The 17,687-nt window shown below is 45.3% G+C and overlaps 3 protein-coding genes across 3 annotated transcripts; 1 reads left to right on the forward strand and 2 right to left on the reverse strand.

Annotated features, from left to right (window-relative positions):
• Window positions 1–2,444: 2,444 nt before the first annotated feature.
• Window positions 2,445–9,218, forward strand: RhiXN_05150 (Clathrin; the record flags this gene model as incomplete). The annotated part of the gene is made up of 24 exons (XM_043324966.1): window positions 2,445–2,525; window positions 2,583–2,748; window positions 2,805–3,250; window positions 3,312–3,794; window positions 3,858–4,058; window positions 4,112–4,390; window positions 4,439–4,669; window positions 4,730–4,801; window positions 4,851–5,597; window positions 5,646–5,918; window positions 5,981–6,326; window positions 6,377–6,676; window positions 6,706–6,751; window positions 6,808–6,895; window positions 6,952–7,050; window positions 7,101–7,158; window positions 7,207–7,325; window positions 7,374–7,468; window positions 7,829–7,919; window positions 7,980–8,258; window positions 8,309–8,439; window positions 8,491–8,542; window positions 9,034–9,074; window positions 9,131–9,218. The coding sequence occupies 24 exons, from the start codon at window positions 2,445–2,447 to the stop codon at window positions 9,216–9,218; spliced, it is 4,812 nt and encodes a 1,603-aa protein (XP_043177385.1).
• A 453-nt stretch (window positions 9,219–9,671) lies between these two features.
• Window positions 9,672–10,628, reverse strand: RhiXN_05151 (GTP-binding protein Rhb1; the record flags this gene model as incomplete). The annotated part of the gene is made up of 9 exons (XM_043324967.1): window positions 9,672–9,689; window positions 9,744–9,850; window positions 9,930–9,959; window positions 10,013–10,026; window positions 10,162–10,193; window positions 10,254–10,332; window positions 10,382–10,428; window positions 10,480–10,524; window positions 10,575–10,628. 9 exons carry the CDS (start codon window positions 10,626–10,628, stop codon window positions 9,672–9,674), a joined length of 426 nt encoding a protein of 141 aa, XP_043177386.1.
• A 425-nt stretch (window positions 10,629–11,053) lies between these two features.
• Window positions 11,054–17,503, reverse strand: RhiXN_05152 (uncharacterized protein; the record flags this gene model as incomplete). Its single annotated transcript, XM_043324968.1, has 28 exons — window positions 11,054–11,101; window positions 11,177–11,266; window positions 11,328–11,393; window positions 11,450–11,479; window positions 11,543–11,613; window positions 11,670–11,735; window positions 11,786–11,879; window positions 11,940–11,952; window positions 12,004–12,065; window positions 12,121–12,242; window positions 12,294–12,589; window positions 12,644–12,779; window positions 12,834–12,894; window positions 12,949–13,157; window positions 13,220–13,257; window positions 13,313–13,418; window positions 13,475–13,594; window positions 13,648–13,738; window positions 14,597–14,830; window positions 14,884–15,159; window positions 15,211–15,336; window positions 15,389–15,496; window positions 15,552–15,813; window positions 16,843–16,901; window positions 16,964–17,027; window positions 17,078–17,172; window positions 17,225–17,332; window positions 17,399–17,503. 28 exons carry the CDS (start codon window positions 17,501–17,503, stop codon window positions 11,054–11,056), a joined length of 3,156 nt encoding a protein of 1,051 aa, XP_043177387.1.
• Window positions 17,504–17,687: the final 184 nt, after the last annotated feature.

The raw sequence follows: 17,687 nt of genomic DNA on the forward strand, positions 1-17,687 counted from the left end.
ACTCGCAAAACACTTTTCGTGGCCTTGAATTTCCAACACCCCAGACCTCCATTATATTTAAGTTACTAAGATTCATCACCATTGGTTGGCTTACATTTATGATATAGAAACATCATCGTGAGACGTTGAGTTTTACTCAAATTGTATATCCCTCTCCATTGAATTGAGTTATTTATATTAATTTGGCCAAGACCTATTAGATTTTCAGCGCTCTGTGCCGTTATAGCAGCTTATGCACTCCGAGACTTGCACATGCTCTCAACTAGCTGAACAAGTTTAAATTAGTGCCATCAAACACTTGTCAACCCCTATAAACGAGGTACGAGTTCCCCTTACGCATACACATCGGCGTGTATTAGGTGCCGGGTGATGTAAGCTTTATGGGCGGTTGTCTGTAAATCTGGCCGCAAAGGAGAGGGGGCTGTGTGAAATGGTGGTATGATTCTTCTTCAAAGTGCTAGTCAAAGACACATGGTATATGTCACTGGATCGCCTGCGGTCGATCAACGACTTTAACCATATTAGGCTTCGGTTGGGTATGAAACCAGGCGCGCAGGCAATATGTCACGATCCGTGTCGACGCGATCCTACCCCTATAGAAGGTATGTCCCCGTACAAAAGATGTATACTACTGGATGATTATACGGAAAGTTATGAGGTGTAAGAAACAACTATCGAGAAACCCACCGTTAACAGCGCTTCTGGACCCGCAGTCCAATACACTCGGACCCGCAGTCGCGTGTTCGGACCTTACTTTCTCCGTGTTACCGAATTAACCATTCTGCATCATGAGTGAAGGTTATTGAGTAAACTTAAAGAGAACCAGGTAGACGCAACGAATAATTAATGTACGATTGCCTTGCACGGGTACCAATGAGGGGGCGAGTGCGATTGACCATAAAATCCGTATAAACTAGGCCCTTGAGTTCAACATGCAAACCTATCCTACATCCCTAAATTCAGACGCGTAGTACCTGGCTATGGCTATACCATCTCGCTCAGTCTATCAGGCCCCGATCTCACTGTATACTCGCCATACAACCCCTGACGGTTCTCTGACCCAGTGAGTTGCTTCTATCTTTAATTTTCCTATTAGGTTCGTTGCCGTTTCTCGACTTTAACTCAACTATTGTTTGTATTCATCTACCAGAGGCTCAAGAGCTCGTGAGCTATTCGATTTTGTGAAATCTAGCTTCAAAAACAAACACGCTAGGTACTTGTCCACTCAACACGATACAAACACAGACCACTAACTGAAGTTTGAAGTAGAGGTGCACGTCATGGCGTTGTGCAAGCAGATCCTATCACTCCGCAAAGAGGCGATACCAACCAAGAGGAAGGCATGGGCCATAGATCCAATAGATTCTAGACTTAGTTTAAGCTTCGAGCTTCTATAATGGAGTCCACTATAGACATAGAACCATTGTAGAAGATTATGGACTAATGAATTATTTATTGGATTTATACTCCCTGTATTTGTTCAAGTTCCTTTGATTCAGACCAAGTGTCTACATCAGCTTTCAAGGCTGAGACAAAGTTATTGTCGTCGAGTATGCATTCTAGATAATACTCTGTTAAAAGGCCCACTTTTTCCTTCATCAAACGCTCCAAGGCTGAAAGACAGAGTGATTCAATTTGTTGCATTTGAGTTCCAATTGATCAACGCATGTGTGAGAGAAACGATGAGCGTAGCTCTGTTCCCGATGTATATATGCATGGAGATGCCATTTCTGTTATTTTTCCACAAGTTGGTCCATAAGTGTGCATCTGAGCAACGGTAGTAGATTAAATATTGCTAAAATCCTTCAATGGTAGGTAGCATTTGTAGCATGTATGCCATTATCCTTCTTAAGAACTATAATCCATGAGCTCATAGCCCAAATGGATGTATTCAGAGCCAATTAAATTATCAAGTTTAAATAGAGTCTATACGGTGAATAATATGCCTTGGGACGTGGTAACTCGGGTGCATGTATTCAACAGCCAACATGCTAACGGTTATACAAATGCGATACCGAGCTACAAGAGTTTAATACGAGCCTTAGGAACATCGGAAGATAAAAAAAAATCGTTAATTCCAACATCAAACGAATAGACACATGGATTAGACATTGGCGCAATGCCGTATACAGCGGATTCCAAGCCCTCGTTTTAGTTACTAAGTGCAATGGAGCCACTGGCTTTGAGCTCCCGATGTTTACAGAACTCAAAGCACATAGTGAAATCCAATAAATTTGTGGAGTTCATAAATGACTCGAGACTTGATTGAACGAGTTCTTGCTTCTCGAAGTTTGTTCAATAAGCTGCGCCGAGCTGCACATAATCACCACAGCTTCGGCGCTTCACTGCCTCTAAATACGTACACACAAACGGTGTGCCACTTGACGCGTCGTCACTGGCGGTATTCTCCCACATTTACCCTCTACCATAGACTCGGATTCACGATGGCGGACCGACCGATCGCGTTTTGCGAACATCTGCAGCTGTCATCGGTTGGCATTCAGCCAGCTTCCATTTCGTTCAATGTATGCAAGTGTCATGCATGGATTTATGTCGTACTGACTTACCGTTACGATGGGTAGACCTTGACACTTGAGTCTGACCGATTCATTTGCGTGCGCGAGAAAGTTGGAGAGCAAAATCAAGTCGTAATTATTGATCTTTCCGACGCGAACAATGTTATTCGTCGACCCATCACCGCTGACACGGCCATCATGCACCCTAAGGAGAAGATCATCGCATTGAGAGGTGAGCCAGGCACAACATATTCACACTCCTATATTCAATTAGCTATTTTTTTTTAGCCGCGCGTCAATTACAGGTCTTTAACATAGAAACAAAACAAAAAGTCAAGTCGCATATTGTCAACGACGACATCGTATTCTGGAAGTGGTTGGACGATAGCACCCTCGGCCTCGTCTCTGAAACAGCTGTCTTCCATTGGACAATCAAAGACGCCACATCTCCCCCTCAAAAGGTCTTTGACAGGCATGCATCTTTATCCGGAGCCCAAATTATCAACTACCGAGCAAGTGGAGATGGGAAATGGCTCGTGCTTGTTGGGATAATGGGAAATACGGCTCCTGGAGGCTTCAAGGTCAAGGGTGCTATGCAATTGTTCAGCCGTGAACGTAATGTTAGCCAACCTATTGAAGGGCACGCCGCAGCATTCGCGGAGCTCAAGATAGATGGTCAGGCCAACCCTACCAAACTCTTCACTTTTGCTGTCCGGACTGGGACGGGTGCCAAGGTATATAAATTATCATTTACTTTTGTTGCTTCCGTGTCCCGTTGACCGGTCCATTGTGTAGTTGCATATTGTCGAAATTGACCACCAAGCACCCAACACACCGTTCCAGAAAAAAGCAGTCGACGTCTTTTTCCCTCCCGAAGCTACAGCCGATTTCCCTGTCGCTGTACAGGTGTCTAAACAACATGGGATTATCTACCTAGTTACCAAACTTGGGTTCATTCATCTTTATGACCTCGAGACCGGCGCCTGCGTTTACATGAACAGGATTAGTGGCGACACAATATTTGTCACTGCCGAGCACGAAGCTACCCACGGAATCATCGGGGTTAACAGACGTGGACAGGTGCTTAGCGTCAGCGTAGACGACAACACTATTATCCCATATATTTTAGGTACCCTGAACAACACTGAGCTTGCTTTTAAGCTTGCCAGCCGCGCCAACCTTCCTGGTGCGGATGACCTCTACGTCCGTCAGTATCAGCAATTGTTTCAGGGCGGGCAGTATGCCGAGGCTGCAAAGATTGCTGCTAATTCGCCTAGGGTATGCTATCTGTCATTTCGTATCTTGCCTTCATCAATAAAGTAATTGTGTTTTTGGTAATAGGGTATTCTTCGTACGCCTCAAACAATCGAGCAATTTAAGCAGGTTCCTGTTCAACCTGGAACGCTTTCCCCTATTTTGCAATACTTTGGTATCTTGTTGGAAAAGGGAGAACTCAACAAACACGAGTCTTTGGAACTTGCAAGGCCCGTACTTGCTCAGGGCAGAAAGCAGCTGTTGGAGAAATGGTTGAAGGAAAACAAGGTCCGCAATCTTATCTCCTGTATGCACGACATACTAATATGTTGGAATATTAGCTCGATTGCAGCGAAGAACTGGGAGACATCGTTCGCACGCACGACCTCACATTAGCACTCAGTGTCTACCTCCGCGCTAACGTCCCGAACAAAGTCATTGCTTGTTTCGCCGAGACGGGGCAGTTCGACAAGATCTTGCTGTACTCGAAGAAGGTTGGATACACACCCGATTTCTCACAGCTCCTTCAACACGTTATGAGAGTCAATCCCGAAAAGGGCGCAGAGTTTGCCAGCCAATTGGTTAATGATGAGGCCGGGCCCCTGGTTGACATTGAGAGGGTGGGTCGCATACATCGCATTCATTCTACATACTAAAAATTGTCATAGGTTGTGGATGTTTTTATGGCCCAAAACATGATTCAACCGGCGACTTCCTTCCTCTTGGATGCGCTCAAAGACAACAAGCCCGAACAAGGCCACCTTCAAACTCGCCTTTTGGAAATGAACCTGCTACATGCTCCTCAGGTCGCCGATGCTATCCTGGGCAACGAGATGTTCACCCATTACGATCGCCCGAGGATAGCAAATCTTTGCGAGCGAGCTGGTCTTTTGCAGCGCGTGGGTCATGTTTTGGCACATATCTAACTAAATATCTGATGTGAGGTCCATTGCATTTAGGCTCTTGATCATTATGAAGACCTTGCGGATATTAAGAGGGTCGTTGTACATACAAATGTACTCAATCCCGAGGTATGTTTCTTACTCTAGGTGCCCACATAATGTATTGACCTTGATATAGTGGCTCGTCAACTTTTTCAGCAAACTTACGACCGAACAAACTCTCGCCTGCTTGAATGAGATGCTTCGCGTCAATATTCGCCAAAACCTTCAGGTTGTCGTTCAAATCGCAACCAAATACTCGGACATTCTCGGTCCTGTCAAGCTCATCGAGATGTTCGAGTCTTTTAAGAGTTTTGAGGGTCTATACTACTACCTCGGTTCTGTCGTCAATTTGAGTGAGGACCCCGAGGTTCATTTCAAGTACATCCAAGCTGCAACTCGAACAAACCAGATACGCGAAGTCGAGCGCATTTGCCGAGAGAGCAACTTCTATAATCCCGAAAAAGTCAAGAATTTCCTCAAGGAGGCCAAGCTCCAAGATCAACTGCCGCTCATTATTGTCTGCGATCGATTCGACTTTGTCCATGACCTCGTCCTCTACTTGTATCAAAATGGCCTAACTAGCTCGATCGAGGTGTATGTCCAGCGCGTAAACTCGGCACGTACACCCCAGGTTATCGGTGGATTGCTTGATGTGGACTGCGACGAATCGATGATCAAAACTTTGCTCGCATCAGTGACAGGCAACTTCCCAATTGACGAGCTGGTCGAAGAGGTTGAGAAACGCAACCGGCTCAAATTGATTCTGCCTTGGCTCGAGGCCAGGATTGCTCAAGGCAGCCAGGATCCTGCTGTCTTTAATGCACTCGCCAAGATTTACATAGATAGCAATAACAACCCGGAATCATTCCTGAAGGAGAACAATGTAAGCCCTCAATTTACCTGGTTGTTCCTGAGTCTCATCGATTATTAGCTCTATGATCCTCTCACTGTCGGTAAATATTGCGAGAAACGCGACCCGTATCTCGCGTTTATCGCATATGCCAAGGGATTCTGCGACGACGAGCTCATTTCAATTACTAATGATAATGCTATGTTCAAGCACCAGGCTCGGTACTTGGTCAAACGTCGCCGTCTCGAACTTTGGCAGCAAGTTCTCGTCTCGGATAATTTGCATCGCAGGCAGCTCATTGACCAAGTGACTGCCACTGCCGTTCCGGAGTCCACTGATCCTGATGACGTCTCAGTAACCGTCAAAGCATTTATGGCTGCCGACCTCCTCTCGAACTCATCGAAATGCTTGAAAAGATCATCCTTGAACCCTCTCCATTCAGTGATAATAAGAATCTCCAAAACCTTATGCTCCTTACGGCTATTCGCGCCGAAAAGGGCAAAGTTGTTGGGTATATCAACAAGCTTAACAACTATGATTCTGGCGAGATTGCCAAGATTGCCGTTGACCACGGGTTATTCGAGGAGGCACTCACGATATATAAAAAATACGAGCAACATGTACTCGCTATCGATGTGTTGGTCGGAGACATTGCGAGCATTGAGCGCGGGCTGGACTTTGCGAACAAGATCAATAAGCCTGAAGTTTGGAGCAGGCTTGCCAAGGCTCAGTTAGACGGGCTCCGCATTCGAGATGCTATTGGTACGTTCTTTGATTGTTTTTGAGGAGAATATCTTTAAATCAGCGCATAGATTCTTACATTAAGGCCGAGGATCCCTCGAACTTCCATGAGGTTATCGAGATTGCTAGCCGAGCAGGTAAACACGAAGACCTTGTCCGCTACCTTCAGATGGCACGCAAATCCTTGCGCGAACCCAAGATTGACACCGAGCTCGCATATGCGTACGCGAAGACAGACCGTCTGCACGACATGGAGGACTTCTTATCTATGACTAACGTTGCGGACATTCTGGACGTTGGTGAAAAGTGTTTCAACGATGAGCTTTACCAGGCTGCCAAACTTCTTTCTCGAGCATCTCTAATTGGGCAAGGTTGGCCACTACTTTGATCTACCTTGGAGAAAACCAGGCCGCTGTCGAAAGTGCAAGGAAAGCCGGAAATACCCAGTATGTTATTCAGTTATATGCGTAGTTAACTATGGGTTAATTGTGTATCGATAAAGGGTCTGGAAGCAGGTTCATGAAGCGTGCATCGAAAAGGCTGAGTTCCGTCTCGCTCAAATTTGTGGTCTCAACATCATCGTTCATGCTGTGCGTATCTCCATATACACCACACGACCATCGACTGAACTTCTGCTCTGCAATAGGAGGAACTCCCGGGCTTGATTAAGCGATATGAAAAGCGTGGCTACTTTGATGAAGTTCTTCAGCTATTAGAAGCTGGTTTGAGTCTTGAGCGTGCCCACGTAAGTGATGCGATCTTGGGAGCTGGAGGCAACATTCACCCGGTTTCTAGATGGGTATTTTCACCGAGCTTTCCGTCCTTTACAGTCGTTACCGTCCAGAAAAAACAAGTCATTCATTATTTATTGCTTTGTTGGTTTATCTAATTTCGGTTGCAGTCATGGAGCACCTCAAACTCTTTGTGTCTCGCATCAATATCCCTAAGGTTCTCAAGGCCGCCGAGCAAGCACACCTTTGGCCAGAGCTTGTCTATCTGTATGTGAAGTATGACGAATATGTGAGTTTCTCTTATTTTATGTATGTGCTACGCTGATGCGGCTCAAAGGACAATGCTGCGCTTGCTATGATGGAACACTCGCCCGACGCTTGGGAGCACAACCAATTCAAAGAAATTGTCGTCAAGGTTGCCAATGTTGAAATGTACGCTTTTTCTTCCCTCCCAGTTTGTAACCCTAACTCACAGCCCTCGCGCCCAAGTTACTACAAGGCCCTAGTGTTCTACTTACAGGAGCAACCCAATCTTTTGAATGATCTTCTCACTGTTTGACACCGCGAATCGACCACACCCGTGTCGTGCGCATGTTCAGCGGGAAGGACAACGATAACGTCCCTCTTATCAAGCCGTACTTGATCTCTGTGCAACAGGTATTCAACATAGTCGGTGGCCATTGTTAGTTACTTAATTGACTTAAATAGCTCAACATCGAATCGGTCAACGACGCATACAACGAACTATTGATCGACGAGGAGGACTACAAGACTCTCCGACTCTATCGACAGCTTCGATAACTTCAATACCATGGCGTTGGCACGAAAACTCGAACAGCACGAACTACTCGAGTTCCGCAGGCTGGCTGCACATCTGTACAAGGTTGGTAACTAATAAAATCTCCGAATGTCATAGGCCTTAGTATTTTATTTTATTTTACAGAAAAACAAACGGTGGGAAGAATCATTGTCGCTGTCCAAGCAAGACAAGCTCTACAAGGACGCGATCCAAACGGCATCTGTTTCGGGAAGCACCGAAGTCGCAGAGGACCTCATTTCGTATTTCGTCGACATTGGCAACAAGGAATGCTTCGCCGCTATGCTCTACGCATGCTTTGATCTCTTACGCCCGGATATTGTTATGGAACTATCATGGCATAATGGCCTTAACGACTTCTATGTTCCTTACCAAATACAAATTCAACGCCAGACGCTCGAAAAGGTATACAGTTTATTTTCATCAATTAGGATTGTTGACTGAGCATCTTTTAGATTGCCACTCTAGAAAAGGAGGTCAAGGAACAAACGAAGAAGACTCAAACACGCGAGCAACAGGAGGCCGACCAACCCATAATCAACCCTGGTGGATTTGGCAACCAACGAATGATTACTGCTGGGCCTGGGTGAGTCACAATTTACTTGAGCATAAACTCGTTTGCTGAATTCAGTTACAGTATGGGTGCTCCTCCACCAATGTATCCCAACGGTCTCAACGGCATGCAACCGGTATGTCTTCTCGCTCAGTATAGTGCTAGCTCTTGACTTATACATCATTTTGGTTGAAGCAAATGACCGGCTACGGCTTCTAAAATGATCCTTACGATGTGTTTTCGAGACCACGCTATTGTACCAGAGTTTTATGTTGTTTTAGATATGGATTATTCAATTTTTTTGTATCACGAAAACGTACTCGAGTTTTGACTTTGAGCACCACACCCGTTATGGAAGCCTTGCCCTTTCTCCCATAAATACCGGGCGATTGCTGTGACAAGACTGCAAAGCTTTTCCAAACTCTCGAAAATACAGCTAATCACGGAATGTTACACTTAGGTTACGTATTGTAACAAAAGTCCATGCAATCCAACCAACACCACGCTCACCTCACGCGACGATGCACTCCATAAAAGAAAAGCACTACCTTCAACTCGCGCGTAAGATGCAGAATATCCAATGAGCTCACGTTCCTACAAAACAATATGCGCGTAATGAATTTTCAGATGGGCCATATGAAGCAACTGGGAGGGTTGCATACCGCGCAGTACGTTTTCTTCTCTCTTTGCTTTATTTGGGATCCACTTTATTAATGACCATTAGGTTTATGGCTGCATCTGCAATTGCAGACGAGGAACCTGAAGTTTCGGACCAGGAGATCTCGCAGAGCGTGGACAATGCTGTGTCTTAGTGTCTAGTAATACCGCTTTCTGACCCAAGGCGGAAACACGTCCATGAATAATCCAAAGCAGATAAAGTACAAAATACATCGTGCTACAAAGGTACTTTGAAATAGAAAAGATGCGAGCATGGGATAAGTAGCAAAGCGATGACTGTAAAAAAAGTGGAACATAGTAAGGCAAGCACGAGCATGCAGCGAGCGTAGCAGAAGGATCATGTTGTATGAATGGATATTGCCCTAGGGGTATCGGTATCTGGGGACCAAGGCACACAGCAAAAAAGTCCAAGAATGCCAGATGAAAAAAAAAAAAAAAGAACCAAAATGGTCTAGGTGGTCTAGGCGATCGCATCACATCACATCACAACACAGCCCGAGCTTGAACTCGAACTTGAGTTGTGTGTTTTTGGTCGGGCATTGATCGATACTCGCGCACTTTCGTTGAATACCTCTGTAACACCTCGGTTATATTGGATGAACATTCTAGATCCGAAGGTTAGAAACTGGCAGGAGGAGCTTCTTCGAACGTGGACTTACCGAGGTATCGACTCGCTCGTATTCGTCGAGCAATTGCAAGTCCCTCTTCATAGATAACTGGACGTGATCCAAACCTCGAGAGACGATCTCGGACCACCGGATCATCCCTTAAATCACATTTTAACGCTAGTTAAAGAAACCCATTAACCACGAGGTAGCGATGTACGTGATCCTCTGGTCACTTACCTACTAGAACTATTTTGACCCTGGGCAATGCTACAATCATAGTGTTAGACGCGAAGAGCGAGGGGGAGCAAAACAATACTAACCTCTAGCACCTCCTCTATCCATTTCGATTCGACATTCTCAAGAGATATTGGATTGTCGACCTTGGTTGCTGTGAATACCGTAGCGACAAATGGGCAACATCATGGAGACTCCCGAGAAACATAACATTATTAAATGAGTGTCAGCATACGATAGTGATCGCAATGTCAAAGTCTTCTTGACCTGCCAGCCGAAGCGAGTCAGCAATCAACCGAAATATGGATAAATAAAATAAGGACATACCAGCCGTGTCCCACAGTGAGAGTTCAACCAGTTGGTCATCGACTTGACATCTTGTACGTAGTTCTCGAATGTTGGCTCACTGGCGGTATATGAGATAAAATTAATTATATTAATTTATAGCAACGCACTAGACTTGGGTAAAGAAACCCCTTGTGAAGACGTTCAACAAGCTCGTCTGTCGATTAAACATCAACACCGGACGTGGATAAACGAAGAACGAACACACCTTCCCACATCCACCATCTCCACAGACCACTATTTTTCTTTGGATCTATACCAACATAAATGTTTGTAATTCCACAAAGGGAAGAATCTGCTTACTGGTTTCTTGGCAAAGCCACCAACACTCGCCGAACTTGAGCCGCAGAGTGGCATCGCAAACTGCTATGAACCCAATCGGGATAAAGTTATAAAATGAAAAGAGATATGATCCAACACCAGAATGGAAAAGTCAAGCTGCGGAGCTCAGGCACCTAGAATGTCTGCACCAGCAAGATGTGGAGACTTGCGATCCAAAGGTGGTCGTTGCGCGGATTGATGGGCACACAATGACACAGCCCCACATTCAATTGCCAATGCTTAATGACGCACTTTAGCGCCAAAATCCGTTCGCATGGTTGGTGTCCGCAAAGGAACCGTACACGGTGATTTGATTGGTATGAAAGTCTATAACAAGATGTGTAATCGTCCTGGAGACATCCAAGTCCGTCGCGACGGGCATATATTATGTATCCCATTACATCTGTATAAATAGTTCTGAATGCCCCTGTCTATCACTAAACCTAACCCCAGATCTGACTTTAGCATGCGGGGGATGTGAGGGGAATCTTCACAGTCGTGGCAAGCCCCTGTATTAATGATCGTCAACATTCAGGATGAGCAAATCCATTGTTCGGATCATGCAATCACGGAGGAAGACTAACCGACAACGAGGTTTCCTTGTATTTAACACTCATGTCTTGAGCGGTCAGCCTCATGGCTTCGATTGCTTCATCCAAGGTCACCGAATGTACCTGATCGGAGACGTTACCGGTGTTAGACATAAACTTGATCAGCCTGAAACTCTTGTCTTACTCCATCGCTTGCAAGTGCCAACTGCGCAGCGGTTACTGCCTTAACGGCTCCGAGGCTGTTCCTTTCCTGAACACGGTTACTCTTTAGCTCAAAAACAACCAACACCCACTCAACCGACTCACAATGCAGGGTACTTGGACTAAGCCATCAATCTACAATAAGAGATGGGATCAAACATGCTGTATAATGCATGTCTTGCTTCAAGGCCGACGTACCGGATCACACGTCAACCCAAGGTTATGTTCAATTCCGATTTCAGCTGCTTGAGTAATGACTTCGGGAGACGCTGGCATTCCATGTTGATGTCAAAGCTATCCTGGATGAGATTTAGATGTATCTCACCTCCCATACATGCAGCGAATCCTGCTGCCGCCATTGAACATGCCACACCGACCTCAGCCTGACAGCCTATAACTCAAGTTGACTCCCTGTGATAACTTTAATTCGCACGCTCTCACCTCCTGAAAACAGTCGCGTCGATAGTGAATTCACCAGATTCTGAGGTTTGGATGTATGAAACATATCTTCAGCCGCTGAGATAGTTGAACCTCTCTAATCAACATCAACTAATAGTATATGCGCACGTTATCGACTCCTCTAAAGTTGCCTTACCTTGAATAGCATCCTGATATATTATAATCACTACATGGTAGGTTCAATCATTCTGGAAACCTACCCAATAGCACCAGCAGTCAGCAGAAAAGTAGCGATATCCTTTTCGGGGTCTTCGCTGATAAACTATTATCCCTGCTAATCAGCGATTCGTACACATCTGCAGGCCCATTATTAATACCTCCACAATATACTTCAACACGGCCGGAATAACACCGGAAGCTCCATTTGTTGGAGACGTAACAATACGTCCGCCTGCCGCGTTGACCTCGTTTACTGCGATTGCATAACACGACAAAAAGTCTGAAATAGAGTATTATGCGCTAACCCTATAATTGTTCATTCAACACTCACCCATGGCAGGGAACACAGCTTTCCGTGTTGGCATCGGCAAAATAGCATGATGAAATGACCCGACCACTCTCGCAGGCCTCCTTGTAGCTGCTTTCCCAAAAACCCCAGAATCATCCGGTTCATTCGCCTCGCCATCGTTGAAATCAAATCGGTTCGGATGGCTTGGCCTATTGGCTGAATCTATTATATCTTCTCCAAACCCGCCGGTTTCGACTATTGGACTTGCCAGTACTGGTGAAATTGAGGGACCACCAATGGCGGGGCCATTTATTCCCGCGGACAAACCAGGGTAGAACCTGTAGGCCTTCCAGTTAGCTAGATAAAATGAGGCTGAGCAGTATGATGTTTACCCTCTCATTAGACGTTTATACAGCATCGGGGCACGTCTACGTAACCGAAGTCGGCCGGGAAGCTCGGTTTCAACCGAGGAAACACCGTTTCGAATACATTCATCCATTGTAGCCCAGATCTTGAGTATCTTTTTACCTATATCTCATGCGTTTGTGTCATCTTTCGGGTTCATATTCGGTGGGGACTCACGTATCTCGACGGGAGTTAGATAATGGAGCTCATTATCATACACCAGTTGGGCAATCGTTTTCTACGTAATTCCATGTTCAATAACATCGCGGCACCATCCAAGGTGCGGACTTACATTGTGCTTCCTAGACATTTCTAGTAAACTTGCACCATTGTGAAAGAGATAAGGCGGCTGAGATTGTGAGGAGGACAATAGTTCTTCGCTGGTGATGGATGACCCAGGTGTATCAATTGTAGAAGGCAGGTCTTGCCCATGGGTCTGAGAAAGGCGCGCGGGCTCTACCTTATGTTTATGGACACCCTTATAGAACAAATTTTCATCGACTAGAAATCACCGTCAACATATGACACCCATGACCCGGGGTGTTGATAGGGCCCCTACTGACCTTTGGTTTTCTCGTTTACGACAAATCCACCACCAACGCTAACATTTGGTCGAATTTAAATCAACATGAACGTGCCAGTTTCGTTCCGCTCACCTAAAATATTCGTTGGTTGCAAGTAGCTCGCCCTCCTCTCCAAAAACTGAGAATCTCATTCCATTGGGGTGGGTCTTGAGAACTTGGTCCACCTCCAGAGCATATCCTATGAAAACCATCGCGAGTTAATTTCGTCTCCAGCATGAGCACATTTGATTTAACCAACCCGGTTCATATCATATTTGATTCGTCGGACGCCCCCGAGATTCAAAGACTTATTTTGTAAGATCCCGTCATAGCGGGAATTAATTGTACCAGTATCAATAGTTTCAGGATCCGAGCCTTGCGGCTCACGTGTCAAAGAGAATATGTATAGTTTGAATGAGAACACGTACCTTCAAATCCCATGAGCAGTGCTTGAGGGGTCATATGACCTTTCCCCGTGGCCGCAAGACTCCCATATAAGTTTACTTTAAGGGTGCATACCTAGAGAGATCCGGAAACGTTATGTTCAGCACGACGTACGGTCATATGGGTGTATCCGGACCTTATCCAACAATCCTAGGTTTTGCAGGTCAACGATAAAAATCCTGGCGGCTCATGGGGCCGACAGTGTGGGAGCTGAACATATTGTGGGTGTCTGACCCAAAAAATTCAGGATACAAAAGCTTACGAGGATGGGCCCACACCGACGCTGAATAAATCAAACGTAGATATAACTGCATGCTCCTTCCTGCTCTCAGTGGGCTCGGTATCTATGTCCAACGGAGATTTCTGATCTCTAAAAGATGCCGTAGAGCCAAAATATTTGGATATTGGCCCGAAGCATGTGTGGATAATAGGAATAATAGTGAATGTTGTCCGAGGGGAGATGCGCGACGTTATCGGTATCTTTGTTGATTGCAGAGATAAAGTTCGTAGTGGTTTCGAACATACCCGGGGTACTCGAGTCAACATCAAAAAAAATAAGATATTAAAATCTGGTAGTATAGGAATTGAGATCGTCGAGGAAAGAAAAACTGAAAGCACAGGCCCCTGTGGTTGTTAGTTATGTTGGATACCATACTTTAGCGTTTCGAATGAGGTAAATGCGTGACAGGGCGGACCCTGATCGACGTGGGCTTCGACTTTCTAATTTCAATCAAATCTTTAAATTTGGTCCATTCCTCGTCAGTTCCTGAGTCGAGTTTTCGTATCATGCCAATTTATTCTCCAACGGATCTTCATTCAAACGCATTACCAACCAAACTACAAGAAAGCTCAAATAAATGCCATCAATTCCCTAGCGGCTATGGTTGGGTGGTTAAGTTCTGAACTGTACCCCTTCGCGTAAATTCAACTTACTGTAGCGAGGGCCTTTCCAGCATCAGCCTTATCTGTTTCAGCATTCTTGTTCATCTTTTTTGTCTCTTCCTCAATGGTAGCGGTGAACTTGGATGCATCCTCTCCAGCAGCCTTAGCCTTGGCCTCTTTGACAGAAGCAACCATAACCGACCCAAGATTCTTCAGTACCTTATTGGCTATCTTTCCACGCTGGAGAGCCGCCGCCTCTTCACCGGTGGCAGCTTTGATAGCTGGCTAATGGAAATTATTAAAATACTTCATGACGCAGAACATAGCAGAATGCTCACATTGAAGTCGGTGGTCTCAAATTTGGAGGCAGCACCACGCATGGTGTTCAAATTCTTCAGATCTTCGTCGGAGACGGTAGCAAGATCTATATCATCGAAAGGTGTCTTGAAGATGGCTTCGGCGCGAGCAAGAGCGTCTCCAGCGGTTCCAGTTGAGATCTGAAAGTCCTTATAATCACGGAGTGGCATGAGCACTTGGCGTTTGACACTATCGCGTTTATTGGCCATACGCCTGGACTTCGCGGAACGGATACGCTGAACACCAGTTTTGAGTGGCTACAGCACTACGTAAGTATAGCTAAACCATAAATATAGATTTTATCTTACGGTAGCGAGGGCCTTCCCAGCATCAGCTTTGTCAGTGGCGGCATTCTTGTTCATCTTCGTTGTTTCCTCTGTGATTTTGGCAGTGAACTCAGAGGGGTCTTCACCTGCAGCCTTCGCCTTAGCTTCCTGAGAATATTATGATCAGAAATATTTTCAGTAACGCATATGCAGTGTATACTTTGATAGATGCAATCATAACTGAGCCAAGATTCTTAAGCACCTTATTGGCGATTTTTCCGCGCTGTAGAGCGTCAGCTTCTTCTCCAGTAGCTGCCTTGATGGCCGGCTGTATGAGAATAAGGGTAATTTAACTTAGTATAGATCATAAATGATGTACGTACGTTAAAGTCGGTGGACTCAAACTTGGACGCGGCTCCACGCATGGTGTTGAGGTTATCGAGATCTTCGTCAGAAACACTGGCCAAGTCAACCCCGTCAAGAGGTGTTTTGAATACGGCTTCGGCCCGGGCGAGTGCATCACCAGCTACTCCGGTAGAAATTTGGAAATCTGCATAATCTTTGAGCGCAAAGATCTGGGCCTGTCTCTTGGCGGCGGGAGCAGACCGAGTCCGACTGAGAGGACGAGAAGAAACAAAGGACACGCTAGCTAGAAGGGCGTAAATAAAAAACGAGGAGACCATTTTGTTTGAGCTGTCGGGCTTGAATTAAGAAAAGCAGTGATTCAAATGAATGGAGATCGACCCAGTCTGAAATGGGTCATACAGTGGTTAGAGTTCGACGCTTTAGAAAATACGCGTTTTGAATAAATGCTCACCGATGGAGAATAGATAATATAAGATAAAAAGTCGAGCCGGTCTAGAAAATAATAAGCAGATGCGTATCAAATAGACGCAGTCCAGGATATTTAAGGATGACATACCGACAAAAGAGATGAACCGAAGGGTAAGGTATAAGCTCCATTCATTGCCCATTATTTATACCAAATATTAGCTTCGGGCCGGCGGCCAGAGTGACCACGGTGTGCTCTTGTTTCGTTATAACTTTGGCACGCGGTAGTAGGTTTGGTTGTTACGTTCCAAGGAACACTGGTGATCGTCGCTATTCCAACCATTAAGATCTTCCGACGGTCGAAAGCTTGGCCAAAATGGAACCATGGGAATTCTGCCGTCGTCAATGCGATTATTGCATCTCCGATTGTTCGCGTTATTTCACCCGATAGGCAACCCCATGTAGAACGGATACCTTTGTGATTGGTTACGGACTCTGGTATTTTCTTCCTACGATTGTGAATTGATGGCATGTATAAAGATTTGAGGGTATTGATTCATTCGAATTGGCGGAAAGCTCGTTTTTCGAATCGGTAATGTTGATCGGCGTCCCTTTCTGCTGATGGGTGTGTGACAGGTAATAGCTCATAGGTGCTTTATTCAGTTAAATGGAAGCGTTATATGCGTATATAAAGGGATATATAGGATCCATGTATTATTTATAAGTGATGTCGATATAGCATACACGCATAGGTCATCGAATGAGACATACCATGGTAAACCACATATACTTAGCTTATATGGCGATGTCGATCATAAACACAAATGACTACTTTTCGTTCAATTTCAATTTATCAAGGCATACACAATATATGTTGACGGATGTTACTCCTTCCGTGCCTACTAAGCTTCCACGATCTTCCATAGTTGACCTTTCTGTCCCTCCGCAGGCTCTAGGTAAATCTACGAAGATAAACAGTCAGGATATGATAAGATATGCGGTCACTGCGCTGAGGATGACCTACATCGCTCGGGTTGCTAGGGGTGCTCGGTAAAGTCCAAGCAGCATTTTCATTCCAGACCTTAATCCTAGAGCACAAGTCAGACTCAGAGTATGAAGAGTTTGCTTTGCAACCTACGAGTATTGGCCAGGCCCCGCAGAAGTCACAGCCCATAACAGGTTGTCTCCTGTTAGGCCTTGTTTTTCAGTTCTTTGGATAACACGGTTGTCGGACTATAAAGGCAAATTTGAAGGCAGTTCAACTGGAATAGATAGAGTAGCATACCTTGAGGTTAGTGCTGTACCCGAACCAATCACTGGTGCTCGGATTGACTCCGCTGTCGTTGAAACGGATCATCTGTCCTCCGGACTGGTTCTTGATTTCAACCTTGACCTAATTTTTCGAAGCCAAGGGGAGGTAAGGCAATAAAGCAATAGTGTATGGTAAAGTGGTGCTCACATTGCTGGAGTCATTGGCCTTCACGGTATCAGAGTCATAGAAAGCGAGACGATACGCGCTGCTGCCGACATTGGAGATCTTATAGATACCGTCGGAGATAGACATGTTTTGTAATAGACTACTGGCTGTGTTGCTTGTGGAAGAAAAACGATAGTAAACTATTGACATTAGCGTCCAGTATTTATACCTCAAGATATACATACGTACCCCAATGCATATGCTTAGAGGGTGCTGCGCTCATACGATCTACCTTACCTGCGCAGACCGCAAAGGTGCTGCAATGGAATCA

Source organism: Rhizoctonia solani, chromosome 2 (assembly GCF_016906535.1).
Source record: "Rhizoctonia solani chromosome 2, complete sequence".
Classification (NCBI taxonomy): domain Eukaryota; kingdom Fungi; phylum Basidiomycota; class Agaricomycetes; order Cantharellales; family Ceratobasidiaceae; genus Rhizoctonia; species Rhizoctonia solani.